The 20,843-nt window shown below is 50.3% G+C and overlaps 1 protein-coding gene across 1 annotated transcript in view; it reads left to right on the top strand.

The window, feature by feature from the left end:
• Positions 1-363: 363 nt before the first annotated feature.
• The window catches only part of SYMPK (symplekin scaffold protein), a 28,790-nt gene continuing 8,310 nt past the window's right edge, over positions 364-20,843 (top strand). The window contains exons 1-20 of the mRNA XM_087728330.1: positions 364-554; positions 1,887-2,058; positions 2,746-2,811; positions 3,441-3,494; positions 4,013-4,086; positions 5,128-5,254; positions 5,688-5,937; positions 7,631-7,801; positions 9,656-9,902; positions 10,011-10,164; positions 11,610-11,760; positions 12,797-13,004; positions 14,613-14,763; positions 15,173-15,408; positions 16,876-16,957; positions 17,241-17,354; positions 18,043-18,190; positions 19,406-19,566; positions 19,662-19,770; positions 19,848-19,948. Coding sequence (XP_087584456.1) covers positions 1,945-2,058; positions 2,746-2,811; positions 3,441-3,494; positions 4,013-4,086; positions 5,128-5,254; positions 5,688-5,937; positions 7,631-7,801; positions 9,656-9,902; positions 10,011-10,164; positions 11,610-11,760; positions 12,797-13,004; positions 14,613-14,763; positions 15,173-15,408; positions 16,876-16,957; positions 17,241-17,354; positions 18,043-18,190; positions 19,406-19,566; positions 19,662-19,770; positions 19,848-19,948 — 2,718 coding nt within the window. The 5' untranslated portion in view covers positions 364-554; positions 1,887-1,944. The remainder of the gene's footprint in view (positions 555-1,886; positions 2,059-2,745; positions 2,812-3,440; positions 3,495-4,012; positions 4,087-5,127; positions 5,255-5,687; positions 5,938-7,630; positions 7,802-9,655; positions 9,903-10,010; positions 10,165-11,609; positions 11,761-12,796; positions 13,005-14,612; positions 14,764-15,172; positions 15,409-16,875; positions 16,958-17,240; positions 17,355-18,042; positions 18,191-19,405; positions 19,567-19,661; positions 19,771-19,847; positions 19,949-20,843) is intronic.

Here is a 20,843-nt window from a genome sequence, read left to right as displayed (position 1 = left end):
ATATTTCCTGAGGAAAAAAATAACCCAACGGGGATCCAACAGGGCCCCGCCTTCTCCTCATGACAGCGGCGCAATTTCCCTCACATTTCCCCCGAACGTTACAAAATGGAGGCGCTTCCAGACTCCCCAGGATTCCCCGCGGCGTCGCACGTCGCCTCGTGGGGGGAAAACTACGCCTCCCAGAATCCGTTGCACACGCCGCGCCTCCTGGACAATGTTGGGGCGCGTGACGCCACTCGGCCGTCAGAGCTGCGCTACCCAGGGTGCCTTGCGGCCCGCGCTTAACCTCTCCCTCCTTCCTAAACGGAGAAGCCAGCCAGGGGCCGCCTTTGGAGGGGCGGCCGGAGCAAACTACGCTACCCAAGAGGCCTTGCTCTTCGCGCATGCGCGGCGGCGCATCACTCAAGGCGAAGGGGATTTGCGTTTGCCGACTGGAGGGTCTTGCGGAAGCTTGGCTGAAAAATAAATAAAAGGGGAGTGGGGGGGGGAGAGAAAGCCCCAGAAATTAGTTTTCGCTCACTGAGGCGAAGGAAAAGCGCTGCCCGGCTCTGCTGGTAAGAGGAGGCCGCGCTGAAAGAGGCCTAGCGGTTGTCATGGGAACGGAAGGGCCCCGTTGGGGTGTCAGAGCCACCCTTCCCCCCCCAGGGACGGGGAGGTCATCTTGGTGGGGGGTGGGGGGGTCTGCGAAGGCTGGACGTTTGGGGGGCTCTTAGGGCGAGATGGCTGCCCTCGGACGCTCAGCAATTGGCCTTTTGGAGGTGCTGGACTCGTACCCCCATCATCCCCAGCCAGCCCCCCTTCACCCCCATTTAACCTGTGTCCCCACCATCCCCAGACAGCCCCCCTTCACCCTCCCATTTAACCTTTATCCCCATTATCCCCAGCCAGCCCCCCTTCATCCCCATTTAACCTGTATCCCCATTATCCCCAGCCAGCCCCCCTTCATCCCCATTTAACCCGTGTCCCCATCATCCCCAGCCAGCCCCCCTTCATCCCCATTTAACCCGTGTCCCCATCATCCCCAGCCAGCCCCCCTTCATCCCCATTTAACCTTTATCCCCAGCCAGCCCCCCTTCATCCCCATTTAACCCGTATCCCCATTATCCCGAGCCAGCCCCCCTTCATCCCCATTTAACCCGTGTCCCCATCATCCCCAGCCAGCCCCCCTTCATCCCCATTTAACCTGTGTCCCCATCATCCCCAGCCAGCCCCCCTTCATCCCCATTTAACCTGTGTCCCCATCATCCCCAGGCGGCCTTGTATCCCCTTCATCTCCAGCCAACTCGACCCCATCATCCCCAGCCAGTGTATACTTCCATCATCCCCAACCAGCACGTCCCCCTCTCATCCCCAGCCAGTGTGGCAAGTGGAAGCCGCCCTCCAAAACAATCTGCCTTTCAGGGGCTCATCCAGCACCAGGGTGTGTGTGACCCTGTGGGACTCAGCGCCACATGACCCAGAGAGAGATTGGATGGAGCCGTTCCTGCAGGAGGAATCATAAATACCCATTTGTTAAATCTGTTTTTTTTTTTAAGACCAGCGTTTCTCAAGCTCAGCAAATTCCCCCACTGGCTGGGGAATCCTGGGCAGTTTGGGGGATTCTGGGAGTTGAAGTCCATACCTATTAAACTTTGTTGAAGTTGAGAAACTCCTCCAGAATCTTTGCAAGTTACTCTCTCAATTTCAACTAGTTCAGTGTTTCTCAACCTTGTTAACTTGAAGATGTCTGGACTTCAACTCCCAGAATTCCCCAGCCAGCGAATGCTGGCTGGGGAATTCTGGGAGTTGAAGTCCAGACATCTTCAAGTTGACAAGGTTGAGAAACACTGCACTAGTTTCTTCCTAGCTTGCTTTTTAAGCTGAAGCCCTCTGCTTTTTATTCCCAGGTCTCGGTTCGCTCGGCTGGATTTTGCCTGTTGTCGACTTGATCGAGGGTGGGAAGCCATGGCAAACACAAGTGGGGTGGGAGACCCCGGCCTTTTACGGATGAGCATTGCCTCCCAGTTCTTTTCGGGAGAGGAAATGGCAGAGATCGACACCATGACCACGTCAGAGAAAGTAAGGCTGCCAGGATGTGAAGCTTGAACGTTGCCATGATATGAGTTCAGGCTGGACCCATCATCCTCAAACCAATTGGGACTTAATGGAGTTCCCAGCTTTACCATTTCTTCCCATCTTCCTCTATAGGCAACTATACCTCCCTTTACGACCTGTGGACTTCAACTCCCAGAATTCCTAAATCAGCTGGAATTCTGGGAGTTGAAGTCCACGGGTCGAATCCCTACCCCCTCCTCTGTAGTTCGTTCTTCCAATCATGGAGTGTTACATTTGCAAGAAAATAAATCATGTTTTTTTTTTTAAAGTTCAAACTCTTTTTCCATTCAATCTTTTTTACATCAATTATTAGCAATAGCAATAGCAGTAGACTTATATACCGCTTCATAGGCCTTTCAGGCCTCTCTAAGCGGTTTACAGAGAGTCAGCATATTGCCCCCAACAATCTGGGTCCTCATTTCACCCACCTCGGAAGGATGGAAGGCTGAGTCAACCCTGAGCCGGTGAGATTTGAACCGCTGACCTGCTGATCTAGCAGTAGCCTGCAGTGCTGCATTTAACCACTGCGCCACCTTGGGATTATTAGGATCTATTACACCCACTAATTTCCCATACATATAATAGACTTCTCTGGATTTTCTTTTTGTTCCTGATACTGATTTTAGATTATTATTTTTTTTAAATAACCAGGTTGTAGATTTGCTGAATCAAGCTGCCTTAATAGTCAACGAGTCTAAAATCACGATCCTTAAACAGGTAAGTCACTTTTTCCTTTTCTTGAATTTGAACCCAGGCTTTCTTCAGTTAAATGGTCCCCTCTCTGACTAAGCCGGTTGAAACACCGTTAGGGGAGCCGATGGCCTAACTTCCTCCAATTTAGTTTCTAGGTGTTTGAATAGCCCAACGGACTCGATTGTGGCCGTGAGTTGAGAACTACTTCTACCATGTAATTTCAGTTAACCTATTAGAGATGTGTTTTTTTTTCAATCTTGGTAACTTTTAAGATGTGTGGACTTTCAACTTCCTGAATTCCCCAGCCGGCATTCTAGGAGTTGAATTCGGCATTCGGGGAGTTGAAGTCCACACGTCTTAAAAGTTGAGAAATACTGTATTAGAGAATTAAAATCATAGGCAAATTTGTATGTTAGAGCCATTTTTGCCTCCGTGAGCTAAATGAATTCATCTCCAGCAAATTATGAACGTCTCTGGGGTCTGGATTTTCCCCACAACCTTTGTACAGAAGAGCATTTGCTCCCATCAGTGTGACCTGTGGCTGGCACAAAGGAATATTCCAGGAGTTTCATGATATGCCAAATGGATTCTTCCAGCTTTTTCTTCTTGCTTGCCTCTATTCTTAATTTCTTTTCTTTCCCCCTTTTTCCTAGGTCCAGGAATTGATTATAAACAAGGATCCTACATTGCTGGATAACTTCCTGGATGTGAGTTGGCCGGGAATCTCCATAGGAATATCTTTTTCTCCGCAGTATCTGCTTTGTAAGGTTCTTCCTGCCCATAAGCTCCACCACTGGAGGGTTTGAAGAAGAGATTGTACATCAGTTTGTCTCAAAGGGTTTAGGGCAGTGTTTCTCAACCTTGGCGACTTTAAGTCCTGTGGACTTCAACTCTCAGAATTCCCCAGCCAGCTATGCTGGCTGGGGGATTCTGGGAGTTGAAGTCCATAGGACTTACACTGGTTTAGGGCCTCCCGCTTGAGGGTTGGACTAGAAGACCTCCAAGGCCCTTTTCAACTCTGTTATTCTGTTAATTTGTGTCAACCAGAATAACCAACCGGTGGGGAGATGGTGGTTGTTAGAACTGGACTCGGCCCTTAATCTTCCTCCTTCCTGTCTATTACTCGAGCTCTGTTCCAACTTGGCTCGCAATGAGTTGTGTTTTTTGGGGGGGCTGAAAGGCCAAACAACCATGAAAGCAAACCCCTCCCCCTTTTCTCTTTTAGGAAATCATCGCTTTCCAGGCAGATAAGTCTGTCGAGGTGCGGAAATTTGTAATCGGGTTCATAGAGGAAGCCTGGTAAGACCACGCTGTCCTTTTCATTTATTTACGCATTCGTCACATTTAGAAACCGCCCCAGCTCTCCCTTCCAAAGGGACTAATTCAAACATCAAAATGGGACATCAAAATGTAAAGGCAAAGATAGTCAAAACTGAGCATTAAAAGTTCATTCAAACCGTGTACGGGCTCTGGGAAGTCGGGGAGGGGAGGGAGGTGGGGTGTTGGGGGGGGGGGAGGGAGGGATATATACTAGGTTAAATACAATGGTTTAGATCTCAATATAATGCGACTTCACATATATACTGTTTTTCTTTAATTTCTCTGTAAAAATAGGATGTTAAGTACATTGACCCATAGTGGAGGTACACCAAGGGGAGGAGGAGTGGGATAGAAGAAAGATGGGTAGAGAGGGAAGGGAGAGAGGATGGGAGGGAGGGTGAGAAGGAAGGGAGGGAGTGGATCGGGAGAGAGGAGTGGTAGAGGGGGAGGGGAAGTAGGGTAGAGGGGGATGACGGAGGGAAGATAGAAAGTTGGAGGGGGGTGGAAGAAAGAGGTGTACGGAGAGTGGAAGAGGTATATTGGGTTTCTATTTTTTGGGGTATTGTTGACAAGAGGAATTGCTGCGATTATTGTTTAAGATTGTATGGCCCCAGCTATGCACAGTATATATGTGAGTGTATGAAAATGGAAAATAAAAAACCTTTTTCACAAAAAAAAGGAAAGAAAATAAATAAATAAATAAATAATAATAAAATATAAAAAATAAAATAAAAGTTCATTCAAAGGCAGAGGGAGGGCTTTCAGCATGGGCGGCTGAGGAATTCTGGGAGTTGAAGTCCACAAGTCTTAAAAGCTACCAAGTTTGGAGAGCCCTGCTTTAGCCATTTTGGAAAGGGCCAGGAGAATTTGCCATTCTGATCCTCATGCTTCGGAGGGAGCGACAGGCCATTCAACCTGGTTCCTGAAGTGCTTCCTTTTATTTCCCTGGCAGCCGTATTTGTAGACCGCTGCCTCGTCCCTCTTTCGATTCGTTCCCGTTTTCGCCTTTGTTCTTTTCAGCAAGCGGGACACGGAGCTGTTGCTCAAGCTCATTGCCAACCTGAACATGCTGCTGAGGGATGAGAACGTCAACGTGGTGAAGAAGGCCATCCTGGCCATGACCCAGCTGTATAAGGTGGCCCTGCAGGTGAGCTGCGGGCAAGCAAGCAGAGCCACTTGTGAATAACGAAAGTCAGCGGCTTCATTGCCTCCCGCCTACGTTACAAGAATCTCCCCGGACTGCTTACTTTTCCCTGGGAACGGCCAGATAAGGCTCGAAGCTGTGCAAGGATGCCAAGCTAGAGCCTCACTTGACCCTTCCTTCCATTTTGACTGGGAGTTTTCCCGACATCATCCTCACTTCTTGAAATGAAAAGTGCAACCTGAGATTCGCACCACCCTAGAGGAACGGGATGGACCCAAGTGAACAGGACAGAAAAACCCTGGGTGGGAAGTGGGTGGGGGGTCACGAGGGCACAGGATTGGAGCGAGCAGCCTTTCTCTACCTGTGCCCCCTTAAATTGCTCTGGCTAGCGGGCGGAGCTGCTCACGGGCTTCCTTCCTCTTTGTTTGCTGCCCAGTGGATGGTGAAGTCCAGGGTGATCAACGAGATGCAGGAAGCCTGCTGGGAGATGGTCTCGGCCATGGCCAACGAAATCATCCAGTTGCTGGACTCCGACAACGACGGGATCCGCACTCACGCCATCAAGTTCGTGGAGGGGCTGATCATCACCCTCTCGCCCCGCATGCCGGAATCGGAGGTGCCCAAGCGACACGAGAACGACATCAGCCTCGACCGGGTTCCCACGGACCACACATACATCAAATACAGTAAGGAGCCCCCCAGTGGGGCAGTTGTGGTGACCCTCCATCGCAGTTTCTCATACGGCCTCTTGAGAAAACGAATCGCCCGCCCCTGGATAGGTGTGGGCAGTTAATGTTTTTCAACCTGGACAGCCGTGAGATGTGTGGGGATTCTGAGAATTGGAGTCCCCACGTATGGAAGCTGCCAAGGTTGAGACAGAGGGGAAGAGACAGATTGAAATACCGTATTTTTTGGAGTATAAGGCGCACCAAGGTTTTGAAGAGGCAAATTAAAAAAAAAAGGTTTTGCATTCTGCAAACCTCCCCAAAAAGTCCCGTTTTTCGTAAAAACGGGCCCATTTTTTCCCCCAAAAGGCAGAGGAAGAATGGGAGGGAATGTAAGAGTAGGAAAGAGGGGAGGAATGGGAAGAAGAGGGGAAGGGTAAAGGGGAGGAAGGGAAAGGAGAGAAGGGAAAGGAGAGGAGGAAGGAAGGAAGGAGAGAAGAAAGAGAAGAAAGGGGGGTAGGAAGGAGGGAAGGAGGGAGGGAAGCAAGGAGGGAAGGAAGGAGAGAAGGAGAAGAAAGGAGGGAAGGAAGAAGAGAAGGAGAGAAGAAAGGAGGGAAGGAAGGGAATGAAGGAGAGAAGGAAGGGGGGAAGGAAGGAGAGAAGGAGAAAAGAAAGGGAAGGAAGGAGGGAGGGAAGGAAGGAGAGAAGGAGGGAAGGGGAAGGAGGGAGGGAAGGAAGGGGAGTAGGAGAGAAGAAACGAGGGAAGGAAAGAGGGAGGGAGGGAAGAAGAAGTAGGACCGTTGTAAGATAAGATGGATCTATGGGATGTTAAAAAAGCAATCTTCAAGTATATTGTTAACAGTAGGGAAAAATTGTTATAAATACATATTATTAATAACAGTTATGAGATCATATAATTGTGAATGTATATATGAAATTGATAAAATTAAATTAAATTAAAAAAAGGGGGGCATTAGGAAGCTTATAGTGTGCTACTGGAGGCTTGGGGGGGGGTAAAATTGAGCAAAAAATGGCCCATTTTTCGCTCATTTCTGCCCTCCCCAGCCCCCAGGAGCTCTCTGAAAGCCTCCTACAAGCTACGCACGGCCATTTTGGTGAAGGGGAGGGGTTTCAGGAGGTAAACAAAAGGCTGTATTCAGTGTATAAGATGCACCCAGATTTTCAGCCTCTTTTTTTGAAGCAAAAAAGGTACGTCTTATACTCCGAAAAATACGGTACTCTCTGACATTTGGAAGTCCACGGGAGGACTTTGGGGCCCGCTGCTTTCAGCCTCACCTACCTGCCTGGGTTGCTGTGGAAATCCCACTGGTGGAGAGTGTGGTACAGGTGCTGCTTTAGGAAAAGCAGGGAACAGGGTTCATCAGCGGAATAATGCACAGTGTGATGGAATGTCGTGGGCCGGATTCCCAGGAGGGAGGGGCTGCATTCCAGAGGAGCAAAGAGGCAACTCAGTTCAGAGAGTTTGGTGTGTGAGAGAAAGAGAGTGAAGACAGCTCCTCCTTAACAGTTCCCTAAGTATAGGCTTGGGGATGTAGCCGACTGCTTTAGTGTGGCACGATTCTGTCTACAGGCGTGGCAGAATAAAGACGTCTGCTTAAGGAGTCACTAGGGCTCCTCCTGGGTTCTTGGGGCCTGACAGGCAACAGTTTATAAGTTGATTTCTACTAAGTGCCTCTCTTTCCCCACCCGCCAGATGCCCTATGGGAGGAAGGGAAGGCAGCGCTCGAGCAGCTTCTGAAGTTCATGGTACACCCGGCCATCTCCAGCATCAACCTGACGGCAGCCCTGGGCTCCCTGGCCTCCATCGCCCGACAGCGGCCCATGTTCATGTCAGAGGTGATCCAGGCCTACGAGACCCTGCACGGTAAGCCAGCCAGAGTCACAGCATCAGCAGCTTGGCTGTACTCTTCAAGACAGTGTTTCTCAACCTTGGCCACTTGAAGATGTCCGGACTTCAACTCCCAGAATTCCCCAGCAGTGGTTAGGACAGTGTTTCTCAACCTTGGCAACTTGAAGATGTCTGGACTTCAACTCCCAGAATTCCCCAGCAGTGGTTAGGACAGTGTTTCTATTCGCTGGCTGGGGAATTTTGGGAGTTGAAGTCCGGACATCTTCAAGTTGACAAGGTTGAGAAACACTGCTTCAAGAGATCTAGACCGTAGAATGGTAAGAGTTGGAAGGGGCCTCAGAGGTCTTCTTGTCCAACCTCTTCTTAAAAAGCTGCATCGTTGGAGCACCCACAACTTCTGGAGGCAAGTCCTTCCACTGGTTCATTGTTCTCACCGTTAGGACATCCCTCCCCAACAACCACCTGTGTTACTAACTGAGCAACTGCCCTCATGCACGCAGCCACTGTGTGGCAAGGAAGGTCATTAAGTGGGACAAAAACAACTGTATCCCTTAGCAACAGAAATTCTGCGCTCACTTGTGGTTGTAAATCCGGGACGATCTATATGCGTACTAGGATACAACGCGGTGTCCTCTGAGCAAGTAGCCATTCTTCGGTTCTTCAGATCATTGTTACAACTGTGGCGATGCTCTTAACAGGTGTGTGGCAAGAAAGGTCATAAAATGGGACATTCTTTGGTTCTTCAGATCACTGTTGTTATGGCCTCTTCATCAATTTCAGCTGCAGGCTGATACTTGGTTCTTTACATTTAAGGTGATTGTATGAATTGGCTCTCTTAGCCAGCTCCAAAGAGGATCTATGGAGGTAGAGCGTGAACTAGAAGTCCCTCTTTCTCTTCTAGCAGTAGTCGTAGTAGTATTGATGTCAAGAGTTCCAAATATCACCCAAAATTAAATCAGAGTCCAAGGCAAAGCATTGCTCTAAGTTCCAATTTATTAAGAGAGACATGCTGGCACTTCTATGGAAAACCCGAATCTGAAAGCTTCCTGGGTTTTCCACCCAGTTGGAAGTCCATGATCTTGCCCCCACAAGTCCATCATCCCATGGTCCAATCTCCCGCTGTCACGCTGGCAGTTTCCACCCATCCAGTTCCGGTCAGGTGCAGAGGTGCGGAGACAAAGGATGACCTTGGTTTTCTAGAAAGAACGTTGTTATGGCTACATAGCATCTAACTCCATACAATCCCCCCTCCCAATTCCGCACTAATGAAACAGCATAGTAAAATAAGAGAGTGTGTGGCAGGCCAAAGATCCTAAAAGGAATATGACTGCAGGCCTGAAGATTGATTAGTTTTGTGGCCTTATCAACAGTTCCTCCTCTAGTTCTCTTCCCCCAGCCTTGAGAGACCGCCTGCTGCCAATTACCTCCCACAGACCCATTAGATCACACAGGGTCGGCCTCCTCCAGGTTCCGTCCACCAGCCAATGCCATCTGGCTACCACCCGGGGGAGGGCCTTCTCTGTAGCAGCTCCGGCCCTTTGGAATGAACTCCCCGCGGAGATTCGGACCCTCACCTCTCTCCAGGCCTTCCGGAAAACCGTCAAAACCTGGCTGTGCCGGCAGGCCTGGGGTTGATGAGTTCCCTCCCCTCTCGACCTGTGTGGCTGTGTGATTTTCGTGCATTTTAATTACATGTATTGTGTCTGTGTCCCCTTTTCCCCTTCGGAGTTGTTCGCCACCCTGAGTCCCTCCCGGAGAAGGGCGGCATACAAATAAACTAAACCTGAACCTGAACCAGCCTGTTTCTCCTGGGAGGGAAACCTGGGGGCGTCCGTCCCATCTCTGCTTAACGTTCTGTCCTCCCGCCAGCCAACCTCCCTCCCACGCTGGCCAAATCCCAGGTGAGCAGCGTCCGCAAGAACCTCAAGCTCCACTTGCTCAGCGTCCTGAAGCACCCGGCCTCCGTCGAGTTCCAGGCCCAGATCACCACCCTGCTGATGGACCTGGGCACCCAGCAGGCTGAAATCACCCGCAATATGCCGAACCTGAAGGAGCCACGCAAACGCCCCCGGGACGAGAGCGACCCCACGTTGAAGAAAATGAAGATGGGTGAGCCGTCTTTGAAAGGGCGCAGAGGCCTCGCGGGTGCGGGTGGGTGGAGGGGGCGTTCTCTTTCGCCGGAGACTGGCGATGTTGAGCCTGGTGCGACTTCTCCTGCGTGCAGAGCCCCCCTGGAAGAGGATGATGAGGACAAAGACCTGGAGCAGGGTGCAGTGCCCAGCCCCAAGCCCTCCATCCAGACCAGCACCCAGTCAGATATAGACATCACAGCCGAGTTTCTGCAGCCTCTTTTGACTCCGGATAACGTGGCCAACTTGGTGGGTATTTTTTTGGGGGGTGGTTAGTTGCTGAACCAGCTCTTTGTTTTTCTGTGGGTATTTTCTGCCCCCCCACGAAGAGAAAAATACTTGGTGTCAGAGAAGCCTCGAACTCTGCTTTAGAGCAAGGCTCTCCAACTGTGGCAGCTTTAAGCCTTGAGGAGGTCAGCTCCCAGAATTCCCCAACCAGCCATCCTATCCTGAAAAGAGGATGGATTTTAAGCTTCTTATTCTAGAACAGTGTTTCTCAACCTTGGCAACTTGAAGATGTCTGGACTTCAACTCCCAGAATTCCAAGGCCGACATGTGCCAAGTTTGAATACAAGTTTGAAATACTGTATTAAGACATTAGGATCCAATTTCTAATGGGAAAATGGCTACCAATTATAGCCCCTCTCATCCCCAGCCAAATAGAAGCCGCCCTCCAAAACAATCTGCCTTTCAGGGGCTCATCCAGCACCAGGGTGTGTGTGACCCTGTGGGACTCAGCGCCACATGACCCAGAGAGATTGGATGGAGCCGTTCCTGCAGGAGGAATCATAAATACCCATTTGTTAAATCTGTTTTTTTTTTTTTTAGACCAGCGTTTCTCAAGCTCAACAAATTCCCCCACTGGCTGGGGAATCCTGGGCAGTTTGGGGGATTCTGGGAGTTGAAGTCCATACCTATTAAACTTTGTTGAAGTTGAGAAACTCCTCCAGAATCTTTGCAAGTTACTCTCTCAATTTCCACTAGTATCAGTGTTTCTCAACCTTGTCAATTTGAAGATGTCTGGACTTCAACTCCCAGAATACCCCAGCCAGCATTCGCTGGCTGGGGAATTCTGGGAGTTGAAGTCCAGACATCTTCAAGTTGACAAGGTTGAGAACCACTGTTCTAGAACCACACTCAACCCTTGTCCCTCTGCTGGTGTTGGATTGATGCGTTTCTCGCTTCCGTCGTGGCGTTTGGGGGAGAAAGCCAGTTTTAAAGGCAAATTTAAAAGATTGTTTAAATATACTAGATTGCTACTACATTATATTGCATTATTGGGCTCTTTTAATAGCTTTGTGCCCTGCAGCACCTTAAAGGCAACTGGTTCATATTTACGGCAGTGATTCCTGTGATTCCCCTTTGGTGACCTTCTGACAAGCCAAGTCGATGGGGAAGCCCGACTCGCTTAACAACCAAGTTACTAATTTGTTAATTGAAACAATTCACTTAACAGCTGTGGCAAGAGATGCCGCAAAATGGAACAAAACTCACTCCACGAATGTAACCTAACAAGACAAATTTTGGTTGTAAGTCGAGGATTAGAGAAGAATGACAATCAAGGTTATCTCTTCTTATCTCAACCCATCCCTTTTCCTCCCCTCCCCTCTCAACCCTCCCCTCCCATTTTTCTTGACCTTCTGCTTCTCTCCATGACCGGCCATGCTTCCCAATCCGTGTTCTTCCTCCTCCAGGTGCTCATCAGTATGGTCTACCTCCCAGAGAACATGCCGGCATCCTTCCAAGCGACATACACTCCGGTGGAATCTGCTGGGACTGAAGTCCAGATCAAGCACTTGGCGCGGCTGATGGCCACCCAGATGACCGCAGGTGGCCTGGGGCCAGGTAGGTCTTCCCAGGGAGCCCCAGAGGAGTCGCATGGCTGCCAGCAGTCTGGGCAGGGAGGGAATTGTAGGGACTCTGGGGAGTTACAGGCGGTCCCCTCCTACAGCCCTTCGTTCCATGGCACGACAAAACCGCGCTCGACTAAAGCGCGCCCGATTAAACCGCGTCGCTGACGTCATCAACAGGGCGACAACAGAGAGCGCGGAGAAAGAAGGGCGCTTTAAATAGCGCTTTGAAAGCAAGCTGATTCAACTTAAGGTAAGGGTTAGGTTTAGGGTTAGGTTAAGGGTTAGGATTAGGGTTAGGTTAAGGGTTAGGTTAAGGGTTAGGTTTAGGGTTAGGTTTAGGGTTAGGGTTAGGTTAAGGGTTAGGTTTAGGGTTAGGTTTAGGGTTAGGTTAAGGGTTAGGGTTAGGGTTAGGTTAAGGGTTAGGGTTAGGGTTAGGTTAAGGGTTAGGTTTAGGGGCGTTAGGTTTAGGTTTAGGGGTTTATTTTAGGTTTAGCGTTTACAGCGTGCTTCTGTCTCCATGCTGTTGTCGCCCTGTTGATGACGTCAGCTACAGCGGTTTCGTCGAGTGCGCTTTAGTCGAACGCGGTTTTGTGGTGGAACCCTTCGTTCAACAATCACTCACAGTCACAACAGCACTGAAGAAAGGGACTTACGACCGTTTTTCACAATGACCATTGCAGCATCCCCAGGGTCATGTGATCAAAATTGAGACGCTTGGCAGTTGGGCTGTGCAGGTAGTCTTCGAATTACAACAGTTCGCTCAGTGACTAAAGTCATAACGGCACTGAAGAAAGGGACTTACGACCCCTTTTCACACTCACGACCGTCCAAGCATTCCCACGGTCATGTGATTTGCATTTGGGTGCTTGCCAACTGACTCAACGGTGCCCCGAGGTGACGTGATCCGGGGAGGGGGTCACACTGGCTGGGGGATTCTGGGAGTTGAAGTCCAGCTGTCCAAAGGTGGGAAAGGAAGCCTGCTGGGGTTGCCTCCCATCAGCCGTTAACTCCCCCGCTTTCCCTGGCAGGAGTGGAGCAGATCAAGCAAGCCAAGGAAGCCGTCAAAGGGGAGAAGATAGCCAAGCCAGAAGGGGTCTTGATCAAGCGACGCCTTTCCACCCTGAACCTCGGCCAGGCCATCTCGGTGGTGGGAGCCGCGAGCCCGGCTTCTCCCTCCACGGAGATCCTGCAGGCCAAGCGGCGCCCGGAACCCATCATTCCTTCCACCCAGCCAAGGTGAGCGCCAGTAGAGATGAGCTCCATGGGGCCCCTGCAGGACGGGACCCGAGAGACTCGGCAATGGACGGCACAATGGGTGGCCTTCCCAAGAGACAGGAGGCCGGCAGAAGGTGTGGAAGGTCCTGGCCTGCGAGAGGAGCTTTTCCTAAGGCCTTAAGAACCCCGGCTGGGCTCCCATGCCTGTGGTTCTGACTGTGCTCAGGGCCCTCCCTCTGGGCCTCAGGGACGACCGGCCAAGTCTCACAGCCCCCCTGTACGTTTATTTTGGGTCTTTTATTTGTGTTTATAGTTTTAGAATTATAAGCAGCCCAGAGTCATGGCTTGAGATGGGAAACTATGGAAATTGGATGGATGGATGGACGGATGGATGGATGCCATAGATAGATAGATGGATGGATGGGTGATAGATAGATAGATAGATAGATAGATAGATAGATAGATAGATAGATAGATAGATAGATAGATAGATAGATAGATAGACAGACAGACAGACAGACAGACAGACAGACAGACAGATCTATCAGGTAGGTAGGTAGGTAGGTAGGTAGGTAGGTAGGTAGGTAGATAGATAATCAGATAGATAGATAGATAGATAGATAGATAGATAGATAGATAGATAGATAGATAGATAGATAGATAGATAGATAGATAATCAGATAGATAGATAGATAGATAGATAGATAGATAGATAGATAGATAGATAGATAGATAGATAGATAATCAGATAGATAGATAATCAGATAGATAGATAGATAGATAGATAGATAGATAATCAGATAGATAGATAGATAATCAGATAGATAGATAGATAGATAGATAATCAGATAGATAGATAGATAGATAGATAGATAGATAGATAGATAGATAATCAGATAGATAGATAGATAGATAGATAATCAGATAGATAGATAATCAGATAGATAGATAATCAGATAGATAGATAGATAGATAGATAGATAGAGAGAGAGAGAGAGAGAGAGAGAGATAGATAGATAGATAGATAGATAGATAGACAGACAGACAGACAGACAGACAGACAGACATAGGTAAATAGAGAATGGTGAATGAATGGATTATAGATGGATGGATGGATTTTTGCCAAATCCTCGACTTGTGACCACAACAGAGCCCAAAATTCCTGTTGCTAAGTGAGAAATTTGTTGAGTGAATTTTGCCCCGTTTTACAACCTTTCTTGGCACAGTTGTTAAGTGAATCACTGCAGTTGTTGAATTAGTCACGTGGTGGTTGAGTGAGTCTGCCTTCCCCGCTGACTTTGCTTGTCAGAAGGTCGCAAAAGGGGATCAGATCCACCCCCGGGACCTTGCGACCGTCATAAAGGCAAGTCGGTTGCCAAGGATCCAGATTTTGATCCCGTGTCATTGGGGATGCTGCGGTGGTCGTAAGTGTGAGAAACTTTCCTAAGTCACTTGTTTCAGTGCCGTTGTAACTTCCCATGATTCACTAAATGGACAGTTGTACGGCTACCCGTACGACAAGCTACTAGCGGAAACCCCCTGCATTTGGGGGAAGGTCCCTCCTCCCTCTCCCCCGCCAGGCCTCCCCCCCCCCACTCAAACGCCGGCCTTGCTGTGCTTGTGCTCCAGGCTGGTGGGTGCGAGTGGCCGCAAGAAGATCTTCCGCCTGAGCGACGTGATCAAGCCTCTCACGGACACCCAGAAGGAGAAGCTCAAACTGGCCGCTGTCAAGCGGATCCTGCGCTCCGAGAAGGCCGTGGCTTACAGCGGGGCGGCCCACGTAAGTCCGCGGTCCCCACCCGGGCCACTACTGGGCCGTGGCCTGTTTGAAACCGGGCCGTGGGAGAGATGGGAAAGCGCCACATGCATACGAAGTTCCACTCCCGCGAGCGGCAGACGAGCCTGCGCGAATGGAGCTTCGTGCCCAGCGCCCTCCGCTCGGAGGAGCAGAGCTTTGCACCCGTGCGCCAAAGAGCCTGCCGCTCATGTGCGCCGAGCCCCGCGTGCAAGGCCAGGCATCCTCTCGTGCGCATCTCCTGCTCTGCACAGAGAGCTGTGTAGGTGCCCCTGCCACACACACACAGACACACACGCCCTGTGCGATCTGGAAAGGGTTGGGACCGCTGAGGCCGGCCGAGGGGGCCGCTGTGGGCAAGCCACTGGCCTGAGCGCAGACTTCCCTCCCGCAGGCCCGGGTGAAGATCCTCTCCTCCCTGGTGACCCAGTTTGAGGTCCCTCTGAAGCAGGAGATCCTGGCCTTCGTGCTGGACGACATCCGCAACCGGCTGGACCTGGCCTTCGCCTGGCTCTACCAGGAGTACAACGCTTACCTGAGCCAATACCCCACCGGCTCCCTCAGCAACTACGACGAGTGTCTCATCGGCCTCCTCTCCGGCCTGCAGGAGAAGCCCGACCAGAAGGATGGGTGAGTCCGTGGCCCTGCAGAGCCGGCAAGCTAGACGGGGGCTAGAAAACCCCTCTGGGTCATGTTTGCGAGGGACCCTCGTTTTTTACTTCCCAGTTACCAGTAGTAGCCTTAAGTCAGAGCCGCCGTCAAGTTTTAGCAAATCTCTCCGGTTGAAAGTGTTGATTTGGAAACCTGCACAAAAATCAGCTGAATTTGTTTCTTGGAATCCCGCCTTTATTATTTTTACAAATAACTCCAAAGGGGTGAACATGCCCCCCCCCACACGCCTTCCTCCCCCTGTTTTCCCCACAGCCACAACAACCCTGTGAGGTGATTTGGGCTGAGAGAGACGCGCTGGCCCAAAGCCCCCCCATCTGGCTTCCCTGGCTAAGGTGGGACTAGAACTCCCAGTCTCCTGGTGGTTGAGCCAATATTAACCCAGCTGGCTTTCAGGCCTAAGGAGGTGGCACTAGAACTCACCGTCTTCCCCTTCCCCCCAAGACTCAACTGGCTTCCCTAGTTTTTCCTCCTCCTCTTTAGAATTATTTTGAAGGGAGAAGAATTGAGGGGGCTTCAGGTTGCCTCGTCTCCTCTGATGAAATGTCTTTGGGAAATGATTTTTGAAGGGCTCCCAGTCAAAATGATGCCCACATAGAGAGGAAGGGGAAGTAGAGAAGAGAAGGATGACAGAGGGAAGAAAGGAGGGAGGGAGGGGGAGGAGAGAAAGGAAGAGTAGAAAGGGGAGAAGGAGAGAGGAAGGGGAAGTAGAGAAGAGAAGGACAGAGGGAAGAAAGGGAAGGAGGGGGAGGAGAGAAAGGAAGAATGGAAAGGGGAGAGAGGAGAAGGAGAGAGGAAGGGGAAGTACAGAAGAGAAGGACAGAGGGAAGAAAGAAGGGAGGGAGGGGGAGGAGAGAAAGGAAGAGTGGAAAGGGGAGAGAGGAGAAGGAAAGAGGAAGGGGAAGTAGAGAAGAGAAGGACAACAGGGAAGAAGGGAGGGAGGGAGGGGGAGGAGAGAAAGGAAGAGTAGAAAGGGGAGAGAGAAGAAGGAGAGAGGAAGGGAAAGTAGAGAAGAGAAGGATGACAGAGGGAAGAAAGGAGGAGAGAGGGAGAAGAAAGTGATGGATAAGGTACAAATATGGTGTAGGGAGAGCAGAAGAGCCAATAATGGTTTTGGGGAGTTGATGGTAAGGTGAATTGATGTAAACATTTAATAATACAATATGATGTTGGCTATGTCATAGTATACATGGGATTATGTGTTATGAAAATGGAAAAAAAACTTAAAACAAAATGATCTCCATATAAATAATGTTCCCTCTGGCATCCTTTCTTTAATCGAGAAGTTTGTATAAATCACCTTTTGCTGGCTGAAATGGTGCAGCTCCACTTCTTCCAGTGGGAGCCGGACTTATTTCTCTCTTCTCCTGATTGCCCACTCTAAACCCTTGACCCTCTCTGGGTCCCCTTCCCCCGTGTCTCTTGCAGGATCTTCACCAAGGTGGTTCTGGAGGCCCCCCTGATCACAGAGAGCGCCCTGGAAGTCATACGCAAGTATTGCGAGGATGAGGTGCGTCTCCCAGGCCGTCAGGCCCCTTTACAACTCCCTGGACTTCAACTCCCAGAATTCCTCAGCCGGACCTGGATGGCTGCCTCAATGAATTCTGGGAGTTGAAGTCCACAGGTTGGACTTCAGTTGTCTGGAATGAGACAGCTAAATATTTACGGCCCTACGAAGAGCAGAAGTTGGGGAAATTGATATTTTTGAACGTACTAACAATATTTATGGGGGGTTTTTTTCCCTTCTTTGGACCGGGACACATCCTGGTTTTTTTTTCTGGGCCGCTCTGCAGAGCCGGACATATTTGGGCATGTCGACCCTCCGCGATCTGATCTTCAAGCGCCCGTCCAGGCAGTTCGAGTACCTGCACGTTCTCTTGGACCTCAGCTCCCACGAGAAGGACAAGGTGAATCTTCTGCTCTTGGGCCAAAATATCTCAGCTCTTAACCATTATAATGCTAATTTCCCAATACTGGTAGCCCTCGATTTAACAGCAGTTCATTTAGAGTTCCAACAGCACTGAAAAAAGTGAGATAGGACCATTGTTCATACTTACGACCGTTGCGGTGTCCCCCGTGGTCACGTGATCAGAATTCGGACACTCGGGCAACAGACTCACATTTATGACAGTTGCAATGTCGCAAGGGCGAACAAAGCCAGTGGGGAAAGCAGGATTCACTTAACGACCATGTTTACTAATTTAACAACTGCAGTCATTTACTGAACAATGGATGAGTAAGGTAATAAAATGGTGGGGGGGGAGAAACTCACTTAACAGCCTCACAGGGTTGTTGTGGAGAAAATAGGAAGGCGTGTGGGAGATGTTCACCGCCGTGAGTTATTTGTACAAATAATGAAAGTGAGATATAGATAAGATAAATAGAAGAAATCCCCTCGATGCGTCTTGTTCAGTGTTTCTCAACCTTGGCAACTTGAAGATGTCCGGACTTCAACTCCCAGAATTCCCCAGCCAGCTTTCGCTGGCTGGGGAATTCTGGGAGTTGAAGTCCGGACATCTTCAAGTTGCCAAGGTTGAGAAACACTGGTCTTGTTGGAGTTGAAAGTGACCCGGACTGGCTGTTCTCCTGACTCAGGTTCGCCAGCAAGCCCTCCTCTTCATTAAGCGGATGTACGAGAAGGACCACCTGCGGGAATACGTGGAGAAGTTTGCCCTGAATTACCTGCAGCTGCTGGTCCACCCCAACCCGCCTTCCGTTCTCTTTGGCGCTGATAAAGATACAGGTAAGTGGTCCCAAGAAGGAGGATCTTCCGATGGGCCTCGGTCACCTTCGGGCACAAGTAACCGGATCTACACAGGGAAAGTTCAAGCTCATCACTTGATTCCGTTCTGCCTATTATGCAGGAATCCATACCATGGAGACCATAGCAATAGCAATAGCAGTTAGACTTATATACCGCTTCCTAGGGCTTTCAGCCCTCTCTAAGCGGTTTACAGAGTCAGCATATTGCCCCCAACAACAATCCGGGTCCTCATTTCACCCACCTCGGAAGGATGGAAGGCTGAGTCAACCTTGAGCCGGTGAGATTTGAACCGCCGAACTGCAGTTAGCAGTCAGCTGAAGTGGCCTGCAGTACTGCACCCTACCCACTGCGCCACCTCGGCTCCATACTGTCAGCCTTCACACAGAGAGGGTCTATGGAACATGAGGAGGAGGGGGTCAGTTCCAGATCTCTTGCAGCCACACAAGGACTCGGGGCTGATTCCGCACTTGCGGCCTGCCCTCTCCTTGGCTGGGGGTAGTCGGAGAAGAGCGGGCAGAGCTGAGGGCGGAGTGAAGCGTGACATGAGCCTAGAATCATTACATTCCCACGAACAGTTTTCAGACCCAACCCCTCTTCAACTCTGTTGACCTTAGACGGGGAGCCAAATGCAGGTCAAGGGAGTTCAAGAAGGGTTGAGACCATTTGTGGGAACACAACGATTCTAGGCTGATGATGCATTTGACGCTGCCTCCCCCGGCTCTTCTCTGACAGCCTCCCTCCCTCCCTTTGTCTCCCCAGCGACGGCTGCCTAGCCTTTTCCTTCTCAACCTTCCTTTCCATTTATAAAATTGAAGCTGGTATTTTGAATAATAATAAAAAAAAGGGTTCTCAGGAATGGTCGCTGCTCGGATTGAATTTAAATAGCTTAGTTTTGTCCTGAGGGGGGGGGCGACCTGCCTTGAGCTGAAAAAAAACAGCTGAGAAGATCTGGCTGGAGTAAAAAAAACTCAGCTTTTGTTGAACCTCTTCTCTGTTCACAGCGAAAAACAAAAAGCTGTGAACTACAAAGAGGATTCTAACGACTGAGTTCCTCCCTGCTCCTTTCTTGCCTGAAAGGAGAGATATCTATAGATCTTTTAGATATACAGACCAGAACTCTGAGGGCAGCTCCATTGAGCCACCGGCGACGGCAGGCCCCTCCCCCGGAAGTCTCAACCTTCCTTTCCCTTGCAGAGGTGGCCGCCCCCTGGACCGAGGAGACCATCAAGCACTGCCTCTACCTCTACTTGGCCCTCCTTCCCCAGAACCACAAGCTCATCCACGAGTTGGCGTCCGTCTACACGGAGGCCATTGCGGACATCAAGCGGACCATCCTCAGGGTGATCGAGCAGCCGGTGAGTCGGCAGAGAGCCATCCCTCTCTCCCCTCCGGGGCAAAGCGGCTCCCCTCCCCTCCTCCTTCCCCGTGGCTTACGCTTCCCCATCTCCAGATCCGCGGGATGGGCATGAATTCCCAGGAGCTGCTGAAGCTGGTGAAAAACTGCCCCAAGGGAGCCGAAACTCTGGTCACCCGGTGCCTCCACAGCCTGACCGATAAAGGTAGGGCTTTGCCAGGGGATCCGCTGGGCCTTTGGGCTCTCCGGCTACTCCAGGCCCCCCTGCTTCTCCCTCTGCAGTTCCTCCGTCTCCGGAGCTGGTGAAACGAGTTCGAGATCTCTACAACAAGAGGCTCCCGGATGTCCGATTCCTCATCCCGGTTCTCAACGGCTTGGAAAAGGTACCCCTGGCCGCCTTCCTGCTTTCTTAACGTCCTTTATTGAATTATCAGAGACAAAATGCAAAAGGGAACGGGAAAACGGTGGGGAGGAAGAGAAGTGAGGGAGGCTGAGAAGAGAAAGAAACATCGACTTCCGACTCTCTCTCTCTCTCGCCGCAAAATGAGGCATGAACCTCAAATCACAATTATTTTCTTTTTTGTTGTGCCCTTTGCGTTCTTACCTGAGGCCCCCTTAAGGTGCGTTACAAGGAGTCCTCGACTTACGGCCACAGATTTTTGTGCCCAAGTGAAACTTTTGTTCAATAAATTTTGCCCCGTTTTACGACCCTTTGTGCCACGGTTGTTAGGCGAATGGCTGCAGTTGTTACTCACACGGTTGTTGAGCGAATCCAGCTTCCCCGTTGCCTTGGCGTCTCAGAAGGTCACAAAAGGTGACGCCACCGAAAAATAAATATGAGGCAGCTGCCAAGTGTCCAAATTTGATCACTTGACCACAGGGAGGCTGTAACGGTGGTAAAGTGTGAAAAACAGTCCTACGTGGCTTTCTTCAGTGCCGTTGTAACTTCAGACGGTCGTTAAATGAACCGTTGTAAGTCGAGGACTCCCTGTATTCTCTGCTAGTGTCTTATTTCACTGAGTAGGGGATCGGGGCCCCGTGCCCTGCAGGACCCATGAGGCCCCTCTGAAGGCTGACAGAAGGAGAGAGGAAAAGGCAGGGCTCACCACAGCCCATCCGCTCTCTCTCTCTCTCTATCTCTCTCTCTCTTTCTCTCTCCTTTTTCTTTCTCTCTTTCTCTCTCCCTCTTTCTCTCCTCTCTTTCTCTCTCCCTTCTTTCTCCTTTCTCTCTTTCTCTCTCCTTTTTCTTTCTCTCTCTCTCTTTCTCTCCTCTTTCTC

Source organism: Thamnophis sirtalis, unplaced genomic scaffold (genome assembly GCF_051295495.1).
Source record: "Thamnophis sirtalis isolate CommonGarterSnake01/CBP01778 unplaced genomic scaffold, rThaSir2_p1.2 scaffold_13, whole genome shotgun sequence".
NCBI classification, from domain to species: Eukaryota; Metazoa; Chordata; class Lepidosauria; order Squamata; family Natricidae; genus Thamnophis; species Thamnophis sirtalis.
Note: the sequence above shows the minus strand (reverse complement) of the source record. Positions and strands in the feature narration are given on the sequence as shown.